General features: G+C 38.0%; 1 protein-coding gene across 2 annotated transcripts in view; it reads right to left on the reverse strand.

Moving 5' to 3' along the window:
* Nucleotides 1-13,249: 13,249 nt before the first annotated feature.
* The window catches only part of DGKH (diacylglycerol kinase eta), a 148,768-nt gene continuing 135,623 nt past the window's right edge, over nt 13,250-26,394 (reverse strand). The window contains exons 25-30 of one of the 2 annotated variants that reach the window (XM_040623167.1): nt 24,126-24,231; nt 22,983-23,075; nt 20,439-20,558; nt 19,985-20,093; nt 18,357-18,487; nt 13,250-13,547 (exon numbers count right to left, since the gene is read on the reverse strand). In XM_040623167.1, coding sequence (XP_040479101.1) covers nt 13,458-13,547; nt 18,357-18,487; nt 19,985-20,093; nt 20,439-20,558; nt 22,983-23,075; nt 24,126-24,231 — 649 coding nt within the window. In that variant the 3' untranslated portion in view covers nt 13,250-13,457. The remainder of the gene's footprint in view (nt 13,548-18,356; nt 18,488-19,984; nt 20,094-20,438; nt 20,559-22,982; nt 23,076-24,125; nt 24,232-26,394) is intronic. The other variant, XM_040623164.1, reaches the window with a different exon arrangement.

A 26,394-nucleotide genomic window follows, 5' to 3' on the forward strand; every position in this document is an offset into this window, starting at 1 on the left:
CACTTTGCTAATTGCTTTAAAATCCAGCTCCATGCCCCCCACTCAGGAAGGTGCCCCAAAGCCTTCCCTACACATTCCCTTCCTCCATGCTCCCCACATACTTGGTGGTGCATTTTTGTTTTATCAGTGCACGTCACTCTGTTACAATAATCTTTCTTCCTCCCTAGACAGTAATCTCAAAGGGCTAGTCATAGCTCGTTACCACTGGAGGCAACACCTGCCGTGCATTTGGTTATCAAGTGCTTATTGGTGAACGTCAAGGACTCATTTGCTATAAGGGTAAATTAAATTATGCTTTACCATTAAGAATTCCCCTGCCACATGGTTATTACTCAGCAACAAAAGAACTGAACTATTGTTCCACACAACAATTTGGATGAATCTCCAGGGAATTAGGCTGAGTGGAAAAAAAAGTCATATACTGTATGATTCCATTAATATAACGTGAAATGACAAAATTACAGAAGTGGAGAGAGTCGAGTGGTTGCTAGGCTTGAGGAGAGGACAGAGGCAGGAGGGAAGTAGGTGTGGCTGCAAAGGGCAACCCGAGGGATCCTTGCGTGGCTTTGGAGTGAAAGAACTGTCCAGCATCTGGACTCTGTCAATGTCAACATCCTGGTTGTGATATTGTACCATCAGTTTGCCGGATGTTATCATGGGGAGGAAATGGGTAAAAGGGACACAGGATCTCTCTTCGTATTATTTCATACAAATATATATGAATCTACAATGATCCCCAAATAAAAAGCTCAATTAAAAAAAGTAAGATTTCCCACCAGAAAGAAAGGGCTTCACACATTTTCCAAATGGATTCTTTTTATTTGAGAAGGACGATCTCAAGGCAGTGCCCTTTGGGAAAGGCATCTCTCCTCATCACGTACATCGAGATCAACCATTACTCTCAGCAAAGTACAAAAATACACACATCAGTGACTTCCGTACAATAAATACATAGTCATGCATCCCACAATAAAAGGCACGGAAAACTGGTCACTTAGTAGTCATAAAAATTACTAGCTACATTAACAAAGCCACCCAAATTATCTGTATAAGTAACTGTAACAATATATTCCAAAGGTGAAAACACATAAAACATCTTTAAAATAGTATGCAATAAATATCTCAATTGTATATATTTAAAAAATTATGCCATTGTAAACAGCATGTAAACAAACAAAACACATTTTCTTACCATTATTAAAAGTAATTAGAGCCAAAGTTATAACCTCTGCTCTGTCAGGTATATTTCACTGGCAAGTGTGCTAAGCAGTTAAAAGTTTCACTCTTTTCTGCAGCAAACAGAGCCCATTGTGTAATAAATAGACATGATCTGCATCTTTCAGATACAAGGAAAAGTTTCAAAACAGACTACCAAAATGTAGTAAATTCTTAACTATAAATAATATGGTAAAGGCTAGATTAAAACTATCTTTTGAAATGTAAGGGACAACAGGAGCTATACTGCTAGGTTTTCAACATGATGGTAAATAGGAGGCAAGTAATTACTGATTATCTTCATTGAAAGGTAAAATAAGTGCCCAGCCTTCTGAGCCTCCTTCTTTTGAGGACCTTTTACAATATCGAACAAAGAGTAAAGTTGTATCAAACTAAGAATTTCCTTTTGCTAGAGAACAAAGAAATGGTTGATACTTTATAGTGATGGGAAAGAAAGACTTCAAAATATGCCTATCAAAATGTAAATATACATACAAGTAAGGTTTTTTCCATACTTACTGACAATAAAGATAAAGCATTTTTCCTTCCCATAAAGGAACCCTATTGCCTAATCATCAATAAATATTCAGAGAAGTTAATTGTTTATCACTCAAATGTTTTTGTTTTCTTTCATCTATATCAGTGCACTGTGGCATATAAATACTAGTAATATATTTACTGTATGCTCAGATAAGTATGCTACCTGCTAAATATTATTACTCCCTACTCCCCTTTAAAAATACTTGAGGTGAGGGGCGCCTGGGTGGCACAGCGGTTAAGCGTCTGCCTTCGGCTCAGGGCGTGATCCCGGCGTTATGGGATCGAGCCCCATATCAGGCTCCTCCGCTGGGAGCCTGCTTCTTCCTCTCCCACTCCCCCTGCTTGTGTTCCCTCTCTCGCTGGCTGTCTCTATCTCTGTCGAATAAATAAATAAAATCTTTAAAAAAAAAAATACTTGAGGTGAAAATATCAACCCATAACTTCAAACAGAGTCTTTGAAGTATACCAGAAAGCATAATTGTATAATTTTTTCCCTCTGCTGTGCTGCGGGTTTACAATGCATACCTCATATATTTTGGTGTATGTGGCATTAATAGGGATATATGCCTTCCTAAAATGGACTGGAAATTTAACCCTTGATCGACAGATCTATTAGTCTCTTGGACCACACAGAGCACATATGGTTGTGGAAATGGGGTTCTACTGATGGATGAAAGATGTACTTGACAAGTGATGGTCAAACATTATTGGTGGCTCTATAAAAACTGGACATAAAAATGGGAATAATTCTTTACGACATAGAATTTGATTAATTTTCGGGGGGGAACAAGACTACACTGAAATCACCTGAGAAATATTTGGTTTAAAACTTGTCCGCCCAATTTCTTAGGCTGTAGAAAATAATTCTGAAGACAAATTATTTTACTGTATTCCCAGCATCTAATTAAGTGCCCAGTATAAAGCAGGTTGAAAAATGTCTCTCAAGTGAGCAAAGGAAGAAGGCATTTAATTTAATGACTTGTATTTTTTATTACTATTTAATTTTAGAAATTATTAACTACGAAGAACTTTTTGTGTTGACCTTTATCATGATTTGGGAACATGGCGGAAGGTTTTATAGAATCATAAAAGAAAAACAAACTGGTAGGTACTAGATTTTAGTCTTTATGTTCTATAAGGGGTGATAACAGTACAGACAAGCTGTCTTATATTTGCATCATAAAAAATGAAATAATCATTAGCTATAAATGACCTGAAATCACACAAATTCAGTCTATCTCTCTGACTGACTCTTACTTTTGAGAAAGTTTCACTTCATTATTGTTTTTGATTCTTTCTTAAATCTTATTTTGTGTAGGTGATCAATGTATGTGTTTTAAATAATTGTGTACACTGAATGTGTCTGCAAAGGAGAGAGGTCATCTTTAGGGCATATTTATGAATTATAAACAAGAATTTGACAGTTATGTGAAAATTTTGTAAGCCTCATTTTTCTGACTTAAAGCTAACAAACGATTATCCTATTCCCAACAATCTCTCTCCCTTGCTGTTCACCCTCTGTTGGCTCGCCCAGCGTGCACACGTGCTCACCTGGTCCTGAACGCACACACCCCTCACGTGACTCAGGAAAGTCTAAGCTTTCATCTGTGAAAGTATAAAAATACAAAGAATTTCGGGGGCTCTATTACTGTCAGTCCCTCAAAAACATTTATTGAAGTCCGATTACGTGCGAGCTCCACGCTGAGACTATAAAGAGAGAAATTCAGGGGGTGGGGGAGAAAGGCAGGCATATATATATTATTGAATGTGATGTTATTTTAACAGAGAAAGTTTCACGATGTTACGGAGAATGGACGAAATACTTAACTCCGGCCGGGGAAGTCAGGTAAAAGTTCACAGAAAGTTAAATCTGGACTGAGTTTTGAAAGCATTGATTTCTGGCAAGTGATGAGGCCAAGGCAATGAATTGGGAGTCGCTCCAAACTGCTGACTTACAAAAGGTCTCTAGAGGAAAGGGTGGCTGAGGATGCTAAAAAGGGTGGGACGAGGCAAAGCCAGAGAGCCCCTATTTCGCCTCGCTAAAGAGTTAGGTTGCTCTGCCAGAAGGAGAACCTGTGTAAGAATTTTCAGCAAAGGAATGACAAAGCAAATGTGTGTTTTAGAAAGATCACTCGGTCGACCATGCAGAAGATGACCTAGAGGTAGGAGAAAACATATACAGGAAAACTGGTTGCTGAAAAACTATGGCAAAAGCACAAGAGAGAAAAATCACGAAGGTCTGTACCGAGAGAGGGCAAAGGCAATGGGACTGTCGCTTCACTGCAATTAGAAACAGAATTTAAAACGTCAATTCAACTTTTGAGATGGACAAAATATGAAATATGCAACTGCATAAACACTGAGAAAACTTGAATGTATGAAATGCTTTTGCTTATACAACCCAAAACCAAGACTGGGGTGAAGCAACGGGTTTGTTCCATATTTCAGTTTATGAGTTTCTTGGCAGAGACATAACCACGTCATGTCGCTATGAAAACTGTGTCATCTCTCCAAAGCTTTCTGAAAGCTTTTCAAGTAGAAGAAGGAGAGGAAACAAAAGAGCTGCTCAAGTTTGCAATTCTCCCCACCTCATCATTATGTAGATTAAAAGCTGCTGCACAACTGAGATTTGTAAACACGGTAGGTTCTAATAAAAGTTATAATTACTTTAATTATACGAGGGTCATCTGTATACCAGGTCATCGTGAGAAGCAAATACCCAGAAAAAGAATTTCTTCCTGTCACCGTACCAAATCCTTCTGGGATCACCATTTAGAGACCCGTCTTCTTGCAAACTAGGTTGTATCATTAAGACGGATCAAAATCCCATGCAGAGGAGTTCTGATTCCAGCTTTTCCTTCTATCATGCAGCTTACACCTGCTCATCATGTCAACATTTTTAGGGGGAGGGGATAGGAGGAGCTCCAAGTTATCATAGTATGCCATTATAAATGCCAGATGGAGGAACAAAATTTTTAAATATCAGTGACCGAATTCAAAAGTCAGGTAAAAATAAAAGTCAATATTCGTTTACCCTCACCTATATTTAATGATTTTAACAAGGCTATTCTAATTTTTCCCCCTAACTGTACTCGGATTTCCGTTACGGTAACAATGACAACAATCTCTAGTTTAGTTTCTTTACAGGAAGTAGGGAAGGTCCTTCGCATGAGGGAGCATCATTCCACAGCCAGGCAATGAAGCTAGTGATCCAGCCTCAGATCAAACAGCAGGGCGAGCACTCAGGATTCACTTAGCACAGGGAGTAAGTCACATCACGGGATTAAACAAATTAAAGTCCCGTTATTTCATTTTTGTAACCACTGATTGAAGGAGACATTTTCCTCTTTGGGGAGTTAATCTAAGAAAAGACATGAAGATCATGATTTTTTTTTTTAAATGTATCTATATGCTACTATTAATGGTTGTTTGGGGTGAGTGTAGAAAAAACAAAATTACTCTAAATTTCTGAAGATTTTAGAAGTGGGAGTGAATGAATAATACGAGCCTGTAGTACATAGATGAAAATACCCATAACCTCCTCCGGTACAGATAGTATTATGTAACCTCACTCTCCTTTCAAACTGAACATCAGGGATATTAGTTTGGACTTTGAATTTTCGTGCTATGGTTTTGGAAGTCTTTCTTTGTATATCAAACGACAGCAGGAAAGAATCGGTAAATTTAAGTGTGATTCACACTTTCATAATTTCTGCTGTAAAAGAAAAATTACGACATACTTATAATTGATAATATTGCGTGCCATTTCTCATTGGGACAGTTGAAACACCAAAACATACAGTTTGTAGAAAAGACACAGTGAGCCAGTGCCAGAGTCAGTCACAGAAGCAAAGAAATCTAAACTACATGTCCAACTCCAGAATCATCTAATTCAGCTATTTATAAATATTGTAAATGTTGACAATCTTTCATTGTTTCAAATGAAAGGAAAATCTATCACTGTGAACAAACCTCAAGGCTTAGCAAGTTCCTGCAGATCTCTTTAGTCTGCACGGTACCGTGTGATCCACACTTGCCGGTACTCTTCCATAGGAACTAGCTAAGTCCTTCTGACTCGTCCTCCCTCTGTCCATCACGAAGTTGACAAAGCACAGACCTTTGTGTCATGTACTAAACACAAATGATGACGTCATCCAAACGACCTGCTTCATTGACTTCTAACTGCAACCGTAGAATGAGCGCCCTGAGCTCACTGGCTAGTCTGATACCACAAAGATCCAATCTGAGACTTGACCGGCATGACTTTTTTGTTTTTTGTGGTATTGTGCCTACCATACGTCTCACACATGTTCTGCGTTTCTATAATATAAGGTGGAAGACATCTATGTTCCAACTATTCACTTCCAAATCTTTGCCACATTACCAGCTCAAGCTCCTTTCCTTTATAATGTTTCCGTATTTCAGTATGTTTCTCATATATTTTTCCTGCCTTTAATAATTGTGCAACAGTAAAATTAACACAAAACTCTCTTTAAAATTATAGTAAATTAATTCTTAAACTCCTACTCTAGTTCTTAAACAGTTCATAATTCACCTTTTGTTCACACTGTAAAACAATAAAATGGTTGAATTAAGGGCTTATTAAATCGATTTCTTTGGTACACAGCAATGCCTCACATTAAGTCAGAACATTTTTCTTCTTCCTCAAAAACACATAATTTTGTTCTCTGTGGTAGGTTATGCCATTTTGTTTTAAATCTCTAGTTTTTTAAGGAGTTGAACAAAAAATACTTTTTTAAACAAAAGTAACTTGGAACTCCATTAAAATCCCATGACTTAATTTACAGAAACAAACGAAGCATCATCCATCAAGGTTACTATCTGTAAAGTAGGCCAGTCAAACGCAAACATGCATTAAAAATACACATCCTGGAATCTAAAGCTGGCCCCTAAAGTAGGTGATATTTTTGGGGTTTAAGAATCTCAGTGTTCAGTTGAGTGTTATATTGGCATACAATTGCGGAGATCTCTTTTACAAGAAAAACAAAGTTTATCATAGAAAAAAGTTCTGACTTGGAGATAAAATATATATTGAGAAAATATAGCACAGTGAATCCCTTGGTTACATTAAATTCTTAATATTGGTGATTTCATTTTGGCTCTATGCCCTTTTCCATATTTATTTTAAATATGCAAGTTATTTTTTAACAAATCCCTATTACTATTTAGTTATCGATGATGGTAAAAAAGATACCATTTTTTTTAACAAGGAAAAACATTGGGCATCTGTTTGACAGAAATGAGTACTTCAAGTACGTAAGTAAATCATTAACAGACGTATTACACTCTAAGCAACAGCAGTAACAAAGAAAAGAGCTAGAATATGCATTTTGTATAAAGATTAAATTTCACAACATAATAAATAAATGCACTGATTTATACAACTTGAGAAAACCTTCTGATGATCGTCACAGGTAATACTGTCTTATCATTGACTTTGTTACTATCAGCACTGCCTCACATAGATTCAAAGGTAAAATTCTTGCCCCCAGAGCCACAAAATATACAAAGCTGGTTTGTTATTAAATATTTTGTCTGCCAAAATTCCTGCAAACTAAAATACATCTTGGCAGTTTGAATAACCAGCATGATAATTATTTTGGTATCAAAAGATAAGAAAAATTTGAATAAGAAAATTAACAAACCCAGTAAAAGGAGAAACCTGTTGTATAAATAGACATTTTAACATAAAAGTGAGACTTTTATCTCACTTGAGAGGAAGAAACAAATTCCATACAACTTACTTGAAGATTTGAAAATAATTATCATATTTTCCCAGCTTACATAAATATATTACTCCAATTTATTAGTCATCTCAATATACAATATATAACTCACAAAACTGGGAAAGTTACAATACCAAAATCTTTCACAGCACTAGTTACCAGTTACCAGAACTGTAAGAAATCTTTAGCCACATATCAGCTTAATACTTAGAATATACAAATAGATATGGCTAAGCTGTGGTAAACAATAGTGCAAACAGTAAGGACCACAAAATATATTCTTTTTAGCTTGTTTATCTAACTGCATTATCCTACTTCAATGACATCATCAACTGAATATGGAACTTATCTTAATGCATTTTAAAAGTATCCCTATGTTCTTTTAGATATGGTTAATTTACTCTTGAAATGCAGTTCCTATGAAATATCCAGACTATTTATAAATTCCTATGCAATGAATAACTTGTAGCTAAAATGAAATATTTTATGTGGAGCTTTTATAGCTTTTAAGTAGTGGCTTGGTTTCTGTTCTTCCAACATAAGCTTGGATGTGCATCAAAAATTAAGAGAGAAGATATAAATAAGTGTACATAGAATATCTTAGTTACATAAGGAGAATCAGTCTGTTCATCTATAGTAGTAATATGGGTTTTTATCTTAAACATTGTTACTGAGTTTAGTGCAGTTTCAGTTACTATTAAACTTATTTTCCTGAAAATAACCGAAAGAAGTATACAAATAGGTACAGTCCAGCTGTCTTTTATCTCTCTATTCTCTGTAATGATAAACCTTTATAGTTTTTTCTGCTAACAGAAATGTCTCTAAACGAAATTTGGAGAGAATAATAAAAAGAAGCAATATAAAGGTAAAGAATGCTTTGGGTATTAAAAAACTAATAATCATTGCCTTTTTAAAGTTTTGGTTGTTTTTTTAGGAAGGCATCCTACTGCAAAGGCATCATATCACCATCTGACACAGACTGCCACACCGAAGTCGCCGGGGAGATGCCCAGCAGAGACAAACAAGTCCTAGGCCCCATGGCACTTGGCGAGGGCAAGCCGGAGAGGGAGACACATGGCTGCCAAGCCCCATGGGAACTGCCAGGGAGGTTATTCCATTGACCAATAGTTAGTATTTGAAGAATCTTCCAACTGATTTTTAAAACTTGGTTTTAGAACTGCCACTTGTATTATTATCAAACTCTGAACCCATTGTTTTACCCGACTTGCATCTGGAAAATGCAGGATGAGTTCATTCTTCAGGGAGAGGGCAGGAGAGATCCTAAACGTCAAGGATGAGAGATGTAATGTTTATGGAGCTTAGTGAAAATCTATATCCTTGAAGATTTCGCATCTATATAACATGGAAATCCATTGTGTTGTCAGCCCAGCCTGAGAGAATAGATGATTTACTCTAGAAATGATGTATATACAGGTTTCCACCGTAATTTTCTAAGTCATAGCTTTGCATGAATATTTTCTTTCTTGAATCCTGTTAAAAATAATGTCTATTAGGACTAAAGTAGTGTCCTCTTTATTCCTTAAAATTAGCTAAAGAATCTCCAGGCAGTAATGTTTTGGTAAATGGTATCAGTATGTAAAAAGGGTTAAGTGAAGTAGTGACAATAAATCATTGGGAAAGACCTTATTATAGAATTAAATAATTTGTATTTAGGATCAAAAATATGATATACTGCAGGCACTACTTTAAGGAATTATTAACTATCTGAAAAATCAAGATAAGTTGGCATAATAAGAAAAACAAAGTCCAGCAAAACACGCCTTCTTTGAGGGCTTTAATAACACATTCAGTTTACTTGGAGTCATTTTGGTTCTTTTTTTTTCCATGCCTAGTGATTCATTTCATGTGTGTGTGCTGTTTGTATTCTCAAGCATGAACTATGTCAACAAGATAATCTAGTGATAAGAGAAAGTGAAATGTACAAGTTGTAGGAGACTGACCCGGTCTTTACTTATCTCAGTACATATTCTTTTGAAATGTTCCCTGTGACTTAAGTTGTGAACAAATGAGAATGTCACATGAGCAAGAAATTGAGCAAGTGTGGATTGTTAGTGACTTCGATATGAGGTGGGGAGCTGGAGAGAGGCCAGCTGCGTTGGTCAGCCAATCTCCTGTTTTATCTTAGCTACCAAAATATAACCCCTGGGTAAGCAGGGTTTATCTAGAACCAGAGTTAGGAATAAGCATTGAGAAGAAAACTCAGTGAGGGTGATGAATGAGTTAAAGCTCATTTCTGAGATTTCTAGGAAGTGGTGGGTTGGGGAATGAGCTATTCTGAGGGCTTTTTGAAGAACTCCAATCCCTAATATCTGGGAGGGATAAAATGTGGCTAGGCCAATGCTAGTCACTGACAAATCTTGTTTAAAAGGAAGATTGAAATTTGGTAGGTCTGGAGTGGACCTGAGATTCTGCATTTCTATAAGCGCCCGGGTGGTATGGATGCTTCTGGTCCATGGACCACATTTGAGTACAATGATCTAGACCAGTGCCGTCCAGGACGGAAATGTTCAACATCTGTACTGTCTACTATAATTACTGAGCGCTTGAAATGTGGCTCGTGCACTTGAGAAGCTAACTTTCTAATTAAATCAATGTAAATTTAAACAGCCACATGTGAGGAGTCCCTACAATGTTGGACAGCACAGGTCTAGACATTCACAGGTCATTTCTTCTCAGCCAGAGCAATCTATATCACAGTCCCCAAATTATCTAACCCACCAATTTATTTAGATTAGCAGGTTGCCTTTTATAAAATACAAACTGTAAAATTAGTTTCTTTAAATTGTTTTCTTCCTAACACTTTGCTTAGTTGACCCATAATGGGCACTTAAGTGGGGAGAGGTGAAAGGCGTCACTTTGTAGCGGGAGAGTTGATGAAGAAAGGGCAGCACAGGCAGTGAGGATTTGAGCAGCCATCACAGTACTAGCCACGTGGGAGATGGAAGCCAGGAGGTGGGAAGGAGGGAACTCAGAAAGGGAGGTGGAGTAACACAGAAGGGAAAAATGTAGTACTTTAAATTTTTACTTAGCTCTGACCCCGTCCCTTTCCTTCTTGAAAATCAAGTTCTGGGACTCCTGGCTGGCTCAGTCAGTAGAGCATAAGATTCTTGGTCTTCGGGTTGTGAGTTCAAGCCCCACATTCGGTGTGGAGATTACTTAAAAATAAAATCTTTAAAAAAATACATATATATACATATACATATGTATATATATGTATATATATGTAAATAAAGCAAGTTCTTCCTTAGGTAAAGAAGACTGGAAGGGAATGGATGTTGGCTGGGCTGTGATTCCCCTTCACCCCTCCCAAATTATCCAGGTGTGGGAGAGCCTAGCGGGGAGGAATGGGTGCAATTACAGCTGGCAATTGGGAGCAGGTTTAAGCTTCTCACCTCAGCTTATGAATGGATCAAGGTACCGAGGTCCCACCTGCACTCCCCTGATTGTGATCAGATTCCAGAGAGCAGCTCTTCCTACTTTTTATTATATATAGTATATATATAGTAGCCCCATCTACTATAAGAAGCTGGCTCCTCCGCTGACAGGGGCCTGAGGAGGCTCTGAAGACACCATCTGGGCAAACAGATGTGAGTAAGGTCATTTGGGTGCTACACAGCCATGCACGGGTGAAGCATACAGGAATAATTGCTCTTATTTCACAACGACAACAACGAATGCCAAAATTGTCATTTTGAAGGATTTCCCTCATCCAAAAGCCATCTGCAAGAAAATTCTAGTTAACTAAGGAATCCATTAATGGAGGCTTTACAGCATAGATAAGAGTTACTACCTATGAGTAAAAAGATCGACATCTAACAAAAAATTTACAAATTCTGAACATGTAAGAGCTTAAATCCTTACTAGTGGCAGAGGGGTATTTTGGGTGAAGAAAAATCAATATCTCCTTGCCTCTTTGCTCCTACCTTTCTTTTTTTGGTGAGGCTGGACAGGGACCTGCGATCTCACAGTTGAGTTCCAAGACGCTGGCCTCTCTATCTTAATTTCACAGGGAAATGCCTGGAAAAGCGGGACACCTTGCAGGCTGGGGAGGTGAGGACTATCAAAGAAGCCCTTTGATTTCCTAAGTGTGGGTAACATTACAATATTAAGTGAGTAGCTTTTGACTCGTTTAAGCTACTTGATATAATTCCCTTTGGAAAATTTCTATTTATTCACAACTTAGACACGTAAAATATATAGTCAGACACATTTGGTCAGGAACCCATCAGGCTCATTTATTTTTAAGATATCCAAATTTTGTGATTTTCCTAGTAGTTAAATACCCAACTGATAAATAAGAATAAAGTATCAAATATTCGACCTCTTTTGCTATAATTAAATTATATGTCTGACAATGTTCATTTTAAATGCTTTCCCACTAATATTTCTCATTTGGTAAATAATTGTCTAGAAAATATCAAGGAGAGTATATTTCAAGAGTACGCACATGTAAGTGTGAATGTGCATGTATATGTGTATAGACACGTAGAAGTGCATGTGTATATGTGTGTGTATGCACATCTATTGAGCACCTAATTAGAAGGCTACTTCATGAAAATTGTCACCACTGGGTCAATACCCTGTTTTCTTCTCTTATATAGAAGATTTTTAAATATTATAATTAATTTTTGGTATAGAATGTCTAAAGAAATATTGTTTAAGGATATTTTTGTGACTTTTTGACACGTATGACTTTGGCTTTCAAAGATTTGGTACTTGTAATGTTGACTCCTAATAAGCTACACTGAAGTATAGTGGTTTAGAAAAAGGAAAATAATATCTACCTGATACAAGAATTAAGTGAGATAATAATAATAATATAAAGCCCTTCAGAAAAAATCCAAAAATTTAAATCTCTTGTTGAGAAGTTGTGTCAGTAGTCACTCTAGATAGTGGGTAAGTCTGGGTGACCAATCAGTATACAGATCCCAGTTGAGACCTTGGGGAAACTCCTGGATGTCAACAGCCCACTGTATTATAAATGCAAACAGAGTATTAAATAAATACTAAATGAAAACAAAAAAAAAATAACAAAATGTGGGAATTTTGGTTTGGGAAGCTATAGTAAGTTTTGTTCGGCAACAGAACACGTAATTTTATAAAAATAAACGAGGTTTTCTTAATGTGTATGTCTACTGTTGATAACAGAGTGACATCAAATTGGCTTGCATAAAATGTATATCATTTGTTGATTATGGCACAGACACATGTTCACAAATTCTTACATACAGAATATTTATCCAAAATCCCACATCAAAGAACAGAAAAGTGCCTTGAACCAACAACAGAAAGGTAAGTTCGGTAGTAATAAATTAAATTACATTAAAACTGACGTGAAAGCTAAGTTTTATGATATTACATGTGACATGCAAGAAAAAGAAAGACCATTCAGGCAGGAATGTCGTGCATTAAGATTTGCATTCATTCGTAATATTTGAGAGGTTTCAACCATATTCTCAGACCACTGAATGCTAGGAATCTGAGGTGACACCCATCTCACATTCAAAACACAACCTAATTTATATCTTAGTCTCCTAACCAATGATTTTAAGGAAGAAGCCAATGCCTCCAATAATGAAACCTAAGAAGTTTTAGCCACATAGTAAGAACATTCCATCTGACCAGGTTTAAGGACAGTCAATGTTTCCACCTTTCAGACAATGCAATTTTCTCAGGCTCTTCCTACCTTCTTAGTAAAATGAGCATATTGGAACACGTCAAGAAAATGGCTTTGTGGAATGTATTTTTTTTGGCACAAAAATATTTTCTAATACCTCAAATGAAAATTTTTACCCACAGCAAAATATCAAGCCATAGAGGTGCTTCCGTGGTGCTCGCTTTTCTAGGCAGAAAAGTACAGAAACAGGCAAGTGCTTCTAAGAGCTTTGTATTAAGTAGCAATTCCATCCCTTCCAAGGAATAGCACCAGTATGATTACACCTCAGACTGGGGAGTGCTCCTTCCAAGCTCTTTAATTCCCTGGAGAATTCGCTTCATATGACCCACTTTCGTTATCCCCAGGTCCTAAAAAAAAAAAAAGAAAAAAGAAAAAAGAAAAGGTAGAAAGAAAGAGAAGGAAAAGAAAGACGTTTACTGCCAAGAAAAAACTGGAAATTAAAATTTTCACTAGCAAATAGTATAATTAGTATTCAGTTCATTTAGTTTAGTTTATATTCAATGACTTAGGAAGTATAAGCTACGAAAATCAGTTCATAAAGCAAAACTAACCTGACATTGAAAAATTACCAACCAGTTAAAAAAAAAAAATCACATCCTCCACAAACTCTTAAATGTGGCATTCTCAGAAATTGTACACAATGGCGGTTCTTCAAGAGTCAAAATTAGTTTCTCCTTTTTCTTCTTTTTTAAAACACAGGTCCTTTTGGGATTTCTGAGAAACGTGACGTGAGACATCAGGGCAAGCCGCAAGTAGTCTTAAGGTAACCATACACTTCCTTCCTAAAATAGTAAACTTAAAAGTAAAGCCTAATCCTAAAGACAGAGATCAGTGGCCTCCACCTAAATCTGGAATGTAAATGCATTTACGGTTACATTTAGAGTCTTCGATTTGAGTGGACCGTTTCAATATTCCTTCTACTTTGTAAAGCAGAAGTATAAAAAATTACTTCAACATAGCTATCTGTGGGTCGATGCTTTTCCTCGGAATACCTGTGGCTCCTTTCCCTCAGAACCCTCCTTGTTTCTTACAGAACTGTCTTCCTTTAAAGGGCCAAGAACTCAATATGTAGCTTTCAGAAATGGAGGGTGATTCCAGAACGTATAGCGCACAGCAGGCACTCGGCCAATAAATACTTGTTGCAGGAATCAAGGTAATGCATAGAAGACAGCCATGATATTCACTACCAGAGAAACTAAAAGAAAGGGTGAAGGCCTCTGAACCCTATCGCTTCTTTAAGTGTAATGGGCACAATCAATTGGCTAACATGTGAAGTCAAACCAATTCTGGATAAAAAACAGAGGGCTTGAAATATTTGAAAATTAGTAAAAAGATGACTTCCAAAGCAGCTTCGAAAACAGGATTATAAGGTACCACAAAATTATGTGTCTGAGATGATAAAGATTCCAAATATCCATTCTATTTCATAAGCTAAGAGCATTATTTATTTTTAAGCTTTAAATGAAATAGATGAGATGATTGTAAGCACGCGCACACACACGTGCTCTCTCTTCCATATACTTTATGGGCTCTTTGAATTCTATAGCAGTGATGCTGCTGACAATTCTTTTTTTCTACTGACAATTTTGAATATTTCTGGAAAATACTCTCTCTACAGCAAGTGCTCTTGTCAAGCCTGAGATAATTTCTGGGTCACACTTTTTCAATATGCAACTGAGCCTAAAAATATATTCTCATAGGACACCAGGTCATTCATAACCAGTCTTAAGGCAACTGTATGTTTCCTGAGTGTATGCTAACATAGTAAACTTAAAAGCAAGGCCAAATCTTAAAGAAAGATAGTCAGCACCTGCTACCTAACTCTGAAATATAAATGCATTTACAGTTGCATTTACATTCTATGATTTGAGTGGGATACTTTAATATTCTTTCAGCTTTGTGATAACACAATTATCTGATTAAGAAATACATTTAATATTAAATATTTTATTTCAGGCCATATGCACGTTGTATTTTCAAGAATGAAAACTTCTTTGGGACAAGTAGACTATACTCAGAATTACCATTGTGGTGGAATGCGATGAATGTTTTCCACGGAATTATACTAACTTCTTGCTATATTTTCTTTATCTTGAGTTCAATACCTTCATGTCTTCTCGGAGTTAGGCTGTGATAAAGTTATGCCGTGACATCTGTTATATCTTTCTTAATTTATTTTTATCATATTCTTTATTATGGGCTTTTTCTTTCTTTGGATGAACAGGTTTAATTTTGCATTAAAATGCTTTGTAGATATTCAGTTATCTTTCTAACCACGCATATGCAACTTTCCAAATGGAAAAAAAAACCCAAAGCCAACCACACAAACAAAACCATTGCGTCTTTGCCATTGTCTTTGGTGCCCCTCACTTTTGCCTACTGTCTTCCTGGAGGGAGAATAATGCAATCAGTTTATTTATTTCCTAAAGCACCTTAGAAATTTTTTTCCTTTCCCACCTTCACACTGTCGCATTGCTACCTCTAGTTGTCTTGCTGATAAGAAAGTAACACCTAAGCCAAGATCTGAGCAGAAGTTAACCAGGTGACGGGTAGTGGGAGACGCATACCGTAGTAGGGTGCACCTCTAAAGGTGAGGAAGAGTCTAGTATTTTTAAGCAAATGGAATATGGCCAGGGCGGATGGGGTACAGCCCAATGAGGGACCAGTGATTCCACAGCAGGTTCCATAAATGGGCAGAATCTTGTAGACCTCGCAAAGATGAGAGTCTTTATTCCAGTAGAAGTGTGAAGTCACTGAAAGGTGATCTATCTGATGCTAAGAGATCACTCTGGTTGCAGTATGGGTAATGGGCTATAGAGAGCAAGGATAGCAGCAGAAAGGCCAGTTAGGAACTCTGGCCTCACACAGGCGAGCGGTGCCCTAGCATGCAGTAGGAGTGTGGAAAGCAGAAAGAGAAAATGGATGGGGTTCAGAAACCTGGCTCGGTGATGGGCTTAATGAGGTAGGGGACAAGGATAAGGAAGAGGAAGGTGCTGAGTATGACCATGGGCTTCTCCATCTCAAGTGCCTGGAGGGAAAGGGGTGATTTTACTAAGATATCAGCAGAACAGAGGTTTGGGTTTCCCCCGTGTGATAGGCAACTATCAAGTAGAGTTGGTGATGAAATCCTAAAGCTCCCAAATGTGGTCAGGGCTAGAGGTAAAGACCTGTGAACCACGGACATAATCATGGCCCATATTGGCAGCAATGGGAACGGATAAGATCACCCAGGGAGTTAGGTGATCCTTTAGCAATACTTAAAGACTTTATTCTGAAGAGTTTGCTGGCCTCTGATTGTAGCCCCTTCACAGCTACAATCAGAGAGCAAGGGGAGCTCATTTGCTGCCTTCATGGCTTTGTTCCATAGGCAGGCTCTTTCCAAAAAATTATTTTCCTTTTTTCCATTCCCCCATACCCCGGTTTAGAACTAAAAGAGTTAAAAAGGGCTATGTCAATGCAAATTTCTGAAAGAAAAGTTTTAAGGGAAAGGATGTAATTTGCATTAAAAATAAAAACAAAGCAGAACAAAAAGTCCCACTATAAAGCTGAAGAGAAAGTTTACAAAAATAATTCTTAACCGTTTCCTTTTTACTCATACTTTCTTCCAGCCAAGTCCTATCACTCTACCCTTGAACGCGTATGCGTATGAGCTTTGTTTTTCCATTCTGCAAATATGTGCTTTACTCCTTGTGTGTGTGTATTTGTATGTTTAGGGTTGCATGTACATATATATCATATACATACATATTTATATATACACATACATTCAGTCTTTTCCTTGAATTTATGCTTATTCATGGTAAATGAAATAGAAGCTCCTAGAAAGGCTGGCATAATATATCAATCAGTAGCTATTCAATAAATATTCCTGCCTGCCAAGGATATAAGAAGCTGCATAAATATGTTGAACATAACGATCCCCTACGTTTATTTTTTTGTGCACTCATTCCAAGTGTTGAAGTCAACCTTTACTCTAAGAACTCTAACCCCGTGTATTTTGCTATTTTCCAGATTTGGGACTTTCAATTGTGGTAATTGACTAATCTATTATTTTATTACTCGGGTTAAAGATGTTTAGGTAGATGTGGTGTCCACTTTTCATGTGCTAAACCTGTATGCCTCTGCTTTACAGAATACTACATCTTATCCACTACTTGTTCAAAGATCTCTGCTAACATATTCGTAGATAAAGGCACAACAGTTCATGAATTTGTTAGGAATTCACTGTATCTTAATCCTATGCAATTCGGAACTTGGTCTACAGGAAAGAGATCACTCCGACATATGTTAAAGGCTTTGTCACTTGCTTATTACTCAATCTTGGAATTTTTAAATGGCTGTGTTTGGTAAGAAAATCCAACTTGACAAAACTCTCCTCGTAACCTTGAGATAGAACAGTCTACTTCGGCCACGCCCAGTCTCCACCCAAAAAATAAAAGAGAATTGCTGCAAACCATGAACTCATGATTTTTTCTCTGAAATAAACGACCAATAGGCTCCAAGCTGCATTCTAGCAAAAGTGAAGCGTCATTTTTACTTCATTACTAAAGAAAATAATAAATTTCTTTTTGAGAATAATACCATCATAACAGAAAGTCACAGAGAGGGTATTTGAATTTACTGGTCTAGTTGTTCACGTGAGCTCTGAAAAGGGCAGTCAGAAACACAACAAAATCATAGGACTCTCAGACGCCATGGCTGTAAGTTTCTTATCTAGTTCCACATATTAGGAAGACTTTGTTATTGGTATTTTGAACGAATTTTTAGTTGTTAACCTTTCATTAGATTTTAGTCATTTTCAGCAACAGTGATCACCTTTCATGCTGATTCAATAAAAAGAGCTGATGAAAACATGAGCTATTTGGAAATATTAGCAGAGGACAGCCATACCAACGGATGCAGAGAAAAAAATTATTAACTTCATGCTAAGCTTTAGCTATAATAATCAGAGAATGATACTTGACAGGACAATATTGCTGACATTCTTGTTTAAAAAGCATACATGGAACTCCGACCACAGGACAATGCATATTAGATTACTGCATGTTTGCAGGACATGAGCCAAGCTATAAGCATATAACAAAGGAAGTGCAGGAGAGAGGATTCTGTTTTGCCGGGAAATTTTCAAAAGCAGAAGAGTAGCACAAAGGAAATACCTTAAGATCTCGCCTTTCCAGATGCAAAAGTTCAGCCCCTCTGATGTCATGACGGATGAAGATTTCTTTGTACTCTCCCAAATTGAGCAGATCCAGCCAAGCAGCAACTTCCTCTGTGCCCCACTTTTGAACTACCAAAGTTAAGAGCAAAACCCCCTTAATTTCTACATGCTCAATGCATTACAAAGCAAAGATTGGCCAAAGAAGATGCAAAACAGAGTACAGCGGCAGTGCTAGCAAAGGGAAAGGTTAAAGGTGTTGTTTCGACAAAACTCCAATTTCGCGTGTTCCCCCATGCAGGTTACAGACTCTCGCTCAACACAGAGATCTGACTGTGCAAAGACATTCACTGTTGTGCACCAGCGTCTTTAGCTTTAGTCAATTTCCCCTCCAAGCCACCCAAACCACACAATCTAAATAAAAGATGTATTTCTCAGGATTAGGATCCGTAGTCCAAGATCCAAATAAACTCTGATGATTTCCTTAAGACCGTATATGAAACTAGTTATAATTGAATTAGCTACAAGTGCTAATGAAAACTGAAAACTTGACATGGGCTTCTGAGTTTTACACAGACGTCGGCTCCAGGTCTGGCTGAATTCAAATGAACCTTTATCGATATTATTACTATTCGTAATTGTAATTATTGACAATGATAGCACTAAATGTGTTGTTAGCTCACATTAATGTCCTCTGAAAACTGTCAATACTGTTAAGATGAGTTGGACTGTTATTTTTCAATACGTATCATCATTAGTTTGTACATTTCATTTGGCATTGATTAGCTTAATTCAAATTTATTTATTTGCCATATTTGGTTTTAAAATGCCCTTCAAGAGCTGCTCTACAATTGTCAAAAACCAGGTCATATATCACTTTTTAAAAGGAGACAGCTCACTTGGAAGGATCATAAAATGATCTGGTTGTGAAAGGGCCCTACTGCCGTCTACACAGAGCTTGGAGGTGCCTCAGCACCACGGCAGCATTAGAATTAATTTCTAGGGGGAAAGGCAGCGGGACAAACACCACCACAGACAGTTGAATCTTCGCTTGAGAATGCAAGTGTCACCGTAGACTGTCATGACTGAGGGCCTGAAACGGTGCATAAGTCCTTGGAACAGGAGAAAGACAATGCATGCGTAACTTTAGGTGGAAAATCTATTTAGCAAATTAAAGGAGTAAATGACACTTTCTACATTCCATTAATCAAAGGGATCTAGACTTCGAAATTTGAAGAAGAAAAACAAGTTATACACCGATGCCTTGAATGGTTGTTAGGCAAGACACAGGACCATCTAAACAGAGGCACCGACGTCCACGGAACAGAGTAGAAGCAAATCAGCAACCACCTCATTTTCTTGTGTGCTTCCCTGCCACAGACTCGTACTGTTTGGGGGACTTACTTTAGGTGTGATATGATTTGCTTTATTGTGGTAAAATGAACATAAAATAAAATTCACCATTTTAACCGTTCTATGGCGTACAATTCAGTGGCATTTAGTACCTTCATAATGTTGCAGGGGTCACCACAAATAATTCCAGAACATTTTTATCACCTCGATGACATCACTTTAATAAGTTATCTTTTCCACAGTGTTATACTTTCCCTTCCGGGGCGGATCACCTACCAGGCTGTGAACTTGTCTTCTGCTTCTGAACCTTTTCCTTTTTAAATTTTGGCACGATACGAAAGACTGTGCTTCGGCTGTTTCTCTTGGTGCAATCCATGGGGGGCTCCTGGTCGAGTGGGGCAAGAAAGAATTTGCTCAGGACACGAAGAGAAGAAAAACTCACTGCGATCTTAAAGCCAACACAGGAATAGGTTATAAACACAACACACTGTTGAAGTGGTGACTTGTTAAAAATTAAACAGCATGATGCCACGTACTCCTGAAAATGTCCTGATTCCTGCAAGATCCCTCCGTTCCCATAAAAGCCTTTGCTCACTTGTTCAAGGGCAGCACATGTGACAGTAGTACTCAAAATTTCTTCTCCCTTGAATATCTCTTTTTCAAAAGACGGGTTCAAATTCTACCGTCCTGAAGTCTACACATATGAAGAAACGGGCCGCATGTCACGTACCTCATCTTCGTTTGGGTGTAAGATGTAGTAAAGCCAAGGGATCTCCGTTAACTTCTGCAGCTCCACCTCCACACAGTGCAAAGCGTCAGACACGCGCTCCTCGTGCGGGGACTCTAACTGCTGTTTGTCAGCGGATTGAAAACCACAAAATAAAACAAGGCTCAGTGACCGATCTCCAACGGAAGAAATTCATTTTACTTTGACAACGAACATCCTCATCTCTTATTTAGGCTTAGGCTAGGTCATTGTTGTTGGTATGATAAAGGAATATAGAAAAAAAAAGATTATTTTACATTGAACTCATTTAAAAAAATCTGGTTAGATTTATCCGTACTTCCCAAAGGTAATCATAAGTGGCTACTGTGACTTTAATAACGTCACAGAAAAAAAGTATAGCTTTTGGTGGTTTTATTTTATTGTTATTATTATTATTTTTTTGGGTAAATTCTTCCCTCTCTCCGTCCCTTCCGATCCGTGCATCCATCCACCCACTCCATCTGGTTGCTAGTAAGTAATCTCCCTATTCTACTTCTTTTCGGCAAAAATCCTTCCCATTTCCAGAGGCTGCTATGTAAGCAAATAACACTCTTTTAAAAATTGTTCAAAAACATGTCACATCATAAGAACTGCTTGGCACAGAAATCTCCTGGAGAATTAAAATAATAACTTTAAGGGGAAAAAAACCCCCATGTATCTCAGAAAAATTTGTGAAGAAAAGCTATTGTAAAAATCAGGGCCAAAGCAAAACGCTCCATGGTTTGAAATCTGGAAGAGGGTTTGGAAACCTTAAAGAGAATTTAACCAGTCACTTATTATCCACTTATTCGAGGCAGCTATTAAAAAGTACTTAGAAATTCCATAGTAAAGGTGAAACAAACACTGTTATGTGTAGAACAGGAAGGGAGGTGACTGTCTGCTGGTCCTGGCTTTGTGACTAACTATGCAACCACGGGAGGGCTGACTGAGGGTAGGAGTCTTAGTTTCTTCCTTAATAAATAGTAGAAAGTGACTAGATTATTTCTAAGGCCTATTCCAGCGAATCGATCCTTTCATAAATTACTTGAGGATTGGAGAGGATCTATGTCTAGGTTTGCAGAATTTTAAACTGGAACTTCAGCGAAATTGTTACTGTTATTTATTATGGTCATTCTTTTTTCTCCTCGGTTATTCAAGGTATCTACCATTTCTAGTAATTAATAAAAATATGGAGATTCGCCACCTTGTCATGTAAAATTTACCTTTGAGTCTAAGAATATACGCCTTATAAAATTGATAAAATGGTATTGCATATCCATTCTAGAAACAGAATAAAGTATAAATCTTAGCTGATCTTGAATATGATTGACGCCATATTTTGAGGTCAATATAGTCAAAGGTTTTGAAAAGATTCACTGGTATATGTTTTAAACCAAACACCCATATTTGACAGTGACAGAAGTAGGTCGAAATGATTAAAAGTCTGTGTGGGTGGTCCTCCTATATAAACATAATGTAACTGGTAAATATTAACCAACTAACACTCAGTGGGCGCTTTCAGTGTAGAGAGCTAATACAGAACAAGTTACGCTTCTAGCTGTTGTCAGTCAGGAGTTATCTTTTATATTTCAAATAAGACAAAAAACACATGTCCTTCACCTAAAAATTGGGACCAAAGCCACAGCTCCTGGGTTTCACTGGACTAATTTTAGAAGAGAAAAAAGAAGACTCTGGCTAATAACTATGTTGGATACTATGACTTTTACTATCACTTTAATGTAAGTGTCTATTTTCCAAAGCAAGAGATAAAATTATAGTCAAGAAAAATGTTTTAAGATCATCACGGGTCAGTTCATCAGAATCCTGACAAGGAAGGAAAAAAACAGCTAATGCATCATAATGCATCAGGCTTTCTACACAGTTACAGCAGAGCCTGTGTATTCACAGTCGAACACTAGGTGGCGAGAAGACCCAATATTCTAGAACGTTTGACATCGGTGAGAGACTAAAAAGGCAGACAAGGCAGACTCCGGGCAAACAAAATAGGACATCTGTGCACTTCCAGCACTTCTGCTTGAGGTCCACGGGCTGTGGTCAGATTCAGACCTGCCCGAAACTTCCTTTCCAGCACCAATCTGAGTTAATCTGGAGATACGGCTAGTTCTTGAATTTAGTCTTTGAAACATCAAGTCTAGGAAGTGCTGCCCTTTAATTGAATCTAAAAACCATACCCATCATATTTCAAATGTTAATTTTGGGAACAAAACCCGACAATTTCCTCTATTTTTCTGCAGTTAGGAAGTAATGAGTACCTAGACTCAAGTCTCTCGAAGCCGAAGCCGACTGGGGAGAACAGTACTGCTGCATAAAAACCCGATGGCCTCTGTGAGAGGGAACTTCTACAGGCATTTTCTTGAAGGCAAAAGCCAGGAAAAAGGGAAGCTCTACGGATGCAGGCCAGGAGGCTGCTTCTGCGTTAGAATCTGAGGAGTGAATGCATGCTCCCTAGTAAAGCCGAGGCCCGCACATGGATCGTCATTCTCGTGTTACCCATCATCTGTTCCTTACCAAAGGAACCCTGCCCACTAGCAAAGATTCTGTTTCATTATATAGGGCCTTCACATTGATCGCTATTTCAGTGGCAGTGTCTCTCGTAAGACTCTAGAAAAAAAAACAAGACATCAAAGACAAGTAGTTCTGTATTAAGTTGGGATTCAATCATCAGCAAATACTGTACATTTTATTCTTCCCATTCACATCACACATACTTGTACAACTCTACCCCAATTCTATTATAATTGAACAACTTCACACTCGTATGGTTCGTATGGTTACTTCTTCTAATCCTTACATCGCAGAACCAAATGGATGCACTGACTATGGTTACACACTTGGGACCACCTCTCCTGCTTACAAACTCGGGGATGCTCGCAGCATACACATGTCCCCGCAAAACAGTTCAGTCAAGGAAAATGATGCCTTAAGAGGGGCTTTATCAGATCATACTTCTATCCACTGACTTTCACTCTCAGAAGTTCCAACCAGGCTGTTTTTCAGACTTTCTCCTGAGGACTAACACTTATGTATCAACTTAGGTAACTTTCATTGAATAATTAAAAGAATAAAATAATGTTATCAGTTTTCTCTATGCTATAGCCTTGTACCATGTACCACATTTCAAGAGAATTGTATTCTTCCCCTTCTTTTTTTAACACCTACATTAAAAAAAATTAGAGAAGTTACAAAATCGCACCATCTATATTAAGAAGTTTACCCACTTTACCAGTTTCGAAGAACAAAATGAAGGGAGGATAACGTCTGCACGCAGCTTTGACAATGAATGAACCCCTCTAATAAAACGCGTGGTATGTAGGCTTGCCCCACATCAAGGTGCAGGGGAGAAGGTGAAAGAAAGAACAAGAAGGGATGGTGGGTAGCTCGAAGGGGGAGTGTAAGGACGATGGCAAGGCGACAAGTGGTTGAAAGAGAAATGGGGGAAAAATGAAGAGACTTTAAAGGAATAGAATGGAATGGAAAAATGGCAGGAATAGAAAAAGAAAAATGTGGCCACAAATTCATCATAAGCTTCTGGCAGACACTCTTATCGACTGTCTAACGCTTTTTCAAAGGGCAGGGCACATGTGGTAGCATCGAAACATATGTGCAATACATAACAATCTGTGGAATGAGAATTTACCATTAGCTCCTCACCTCTGGGAACCGTGGGTTGGCTTTATTCAGGGCGTGCGAGCACGCATTCACAGCATGGGCCAGTTCTTGCTCCAACAGACAATGGATCGTGGCTGCGTCACAGATGCTGAAAGCGAAAATGAGGCAGATGAACGACAAAAAAATTGAGCATTGCCGATTTTTCTCAAGTGTAGAAATGGAAGAATGAGGCAAGTCAAAATGAAAAAGATTAGGGAATATTTTTAAATGAGTTCAGCTCGATTAGGGATAACAAAGGGTAGATTTATAAAATTCAAATCCCACTGCAACGAAGAATGCGAAACCAAAAATCTTTATAGGAAAAGTTAGGCTTAGAGTCACAGATAAAAACACATTGAGGTACTATTCGGAAGAACAAAATATACCAACACTTCATTTTGAAGTATCATTGGCAAGTGAGATGGGGCCCCAATGTAGAGAGCAGAAACTTAACCTTTTATTCATTGAAACGTCACCCAGGAACAAATAAAACAGAGTGGCGAAAGAACATTGCCGTATTTATCATCTATACACTAAGTGCTTTGCATAATCTAATATTCACAACGTGAAAGGTAGCTGTGATTATACAGATGCAGACCTTGAGGGCCGGAGAGATTTGGTATGTACACAAAGCTATTAAGTAATAGAGCCGGGATTTGAATCCATGTCTATCAGCTTCAAAGTCTGTTGCGCCACAGTCCTCTGGAATCTAAACCTTCAAGAATATCCTGAACAGACAGGATCCTGGAGGGCACTAAGGCCAAAGAAGAAAAAAGAGGAAAAGTTCCACCAATTGCTAGAAAATGATGTAAAGTTTGCAGATGAGCAAGAAGGCAAAACCGTGCAAATCCTTTTTGCTTCTGACATCTACAAGGAGAATGATCTTCACACTAGAAAGGGTAAAACAAGAAAAAGAGACTAGGCCTATATTGTTGAATCAAGAGTAAAGGAAGAGAGCTTAATTCTTAAAGATCATACAATTGATATCCAAGCCACAAAGGAATTTGCAAATGTCATCGCAATAGCTCTACTAATAACCTTGAGAAATCATGAAGAATGGGTGATTTATTGGAAGAATGGAGGTGGGTAAATGTTATTCTAATTTTCAAAAAAAGGAAAAGAGATAATCAATTTCAGATCAAAATTTCCAATTGCTTAATAAAATTTCCTCCTAGATATTTTTCTTTTTTTTTCTTTAAAGATGTATTTATTTATTTGAGAGAGAGAGAGCATGAGAGAGAGTATGTGAGCATGAGTGGGGGGTGGTGCAGAGGCAGAGAGAGAATCTTCGAGCAGACTCCTGGCTGAGCGCGGAGTGTGACGTGGGGCTCTATCTCACGACTCTCGGATCATGATCTGAACTGAAACCAAGACTCAGAGGCCTAACTGACTGAGCCACCCAGGCACCCCTCCTTCTAGATATTTCTAATGTAGTTAAATTCTGGAGGTCCAACATGGACCCTGTCATTTTCCCTTTCAAATCTACTTTCCCTCCTGAATCCTGTGGTTCCATCAAAGGTTCCACAATCCATCCAGCCATTCACTAGAACCTGAGGGTCGGCCTGTCTCCTAATTCAGGCCATACAGCAATTTTAGATCATAATCTATCTTAAGTCTCTCTTCTTCTTTCCTCAATCCATCGCTCCCTATCAAGACCATTCCAAGAGTGTTCAGCCTGACCTTGCTTTGCTGTCTGGCAAACAATACTACGCATTGCTTCCAGAAATGTCCTGGTAAGATCTGGCCCCTCTTCCCTTCTCCATCCACGTTTCCTACTCTCTCACATTACCATGCCACCCCCGGTTCCTTGAGCTTTCCTAAAAGTACTATTCACTCACACTCCTCTGGGACTCTGCCCAGGCTTGTTCCCATGTTTAGAATGTTCCTTCTCTTACTCTTCCATCAAGACTTGGCTGAGAGATCATTTTTTCCAGGCAGCCCTCCCTTACTTTCTTGGCCTCCTGTGTGTATCCACAGAGCCCCCCTGAGCCCTGTGATGGCATCCTGGCCACACTTTTCCCTCCTACTATCCTGCCAGCAAAATTAAGAAGAGGGAATACAACTCAGCCATTTTGGCATCCCTACTGCTTAATGTGGTGGTTGGCAGGCAGAACAGACGCGAAATTATTTGTTGAATACTGAATGAATAAGTTCTGAAAATAGATGAGTGAGCCTGATTTTCATCTTTTGCAAAAAAAAAAAAAAAAAAAAAAATTAGGTTGACCAAAAGCAAGTCTAGCCAAACTTCACTTCCCTTTTTTTGATAAGGTTA

This window comes from Ursus maritimus, unplaced genomic scaffold (assembly GCF_017311325.1).
Source record: "Ursus maritimus isolate PB19 unplaced genomic scaffold, ASM1731132v1 scaffold_10, whole genome shotgun sequence".
Lineage (NCBI taxonomy): Eukaryota > Metazoa > Chordata > Mammalia > Carnivora > Ursidae > Ursus > Ursus maritimus.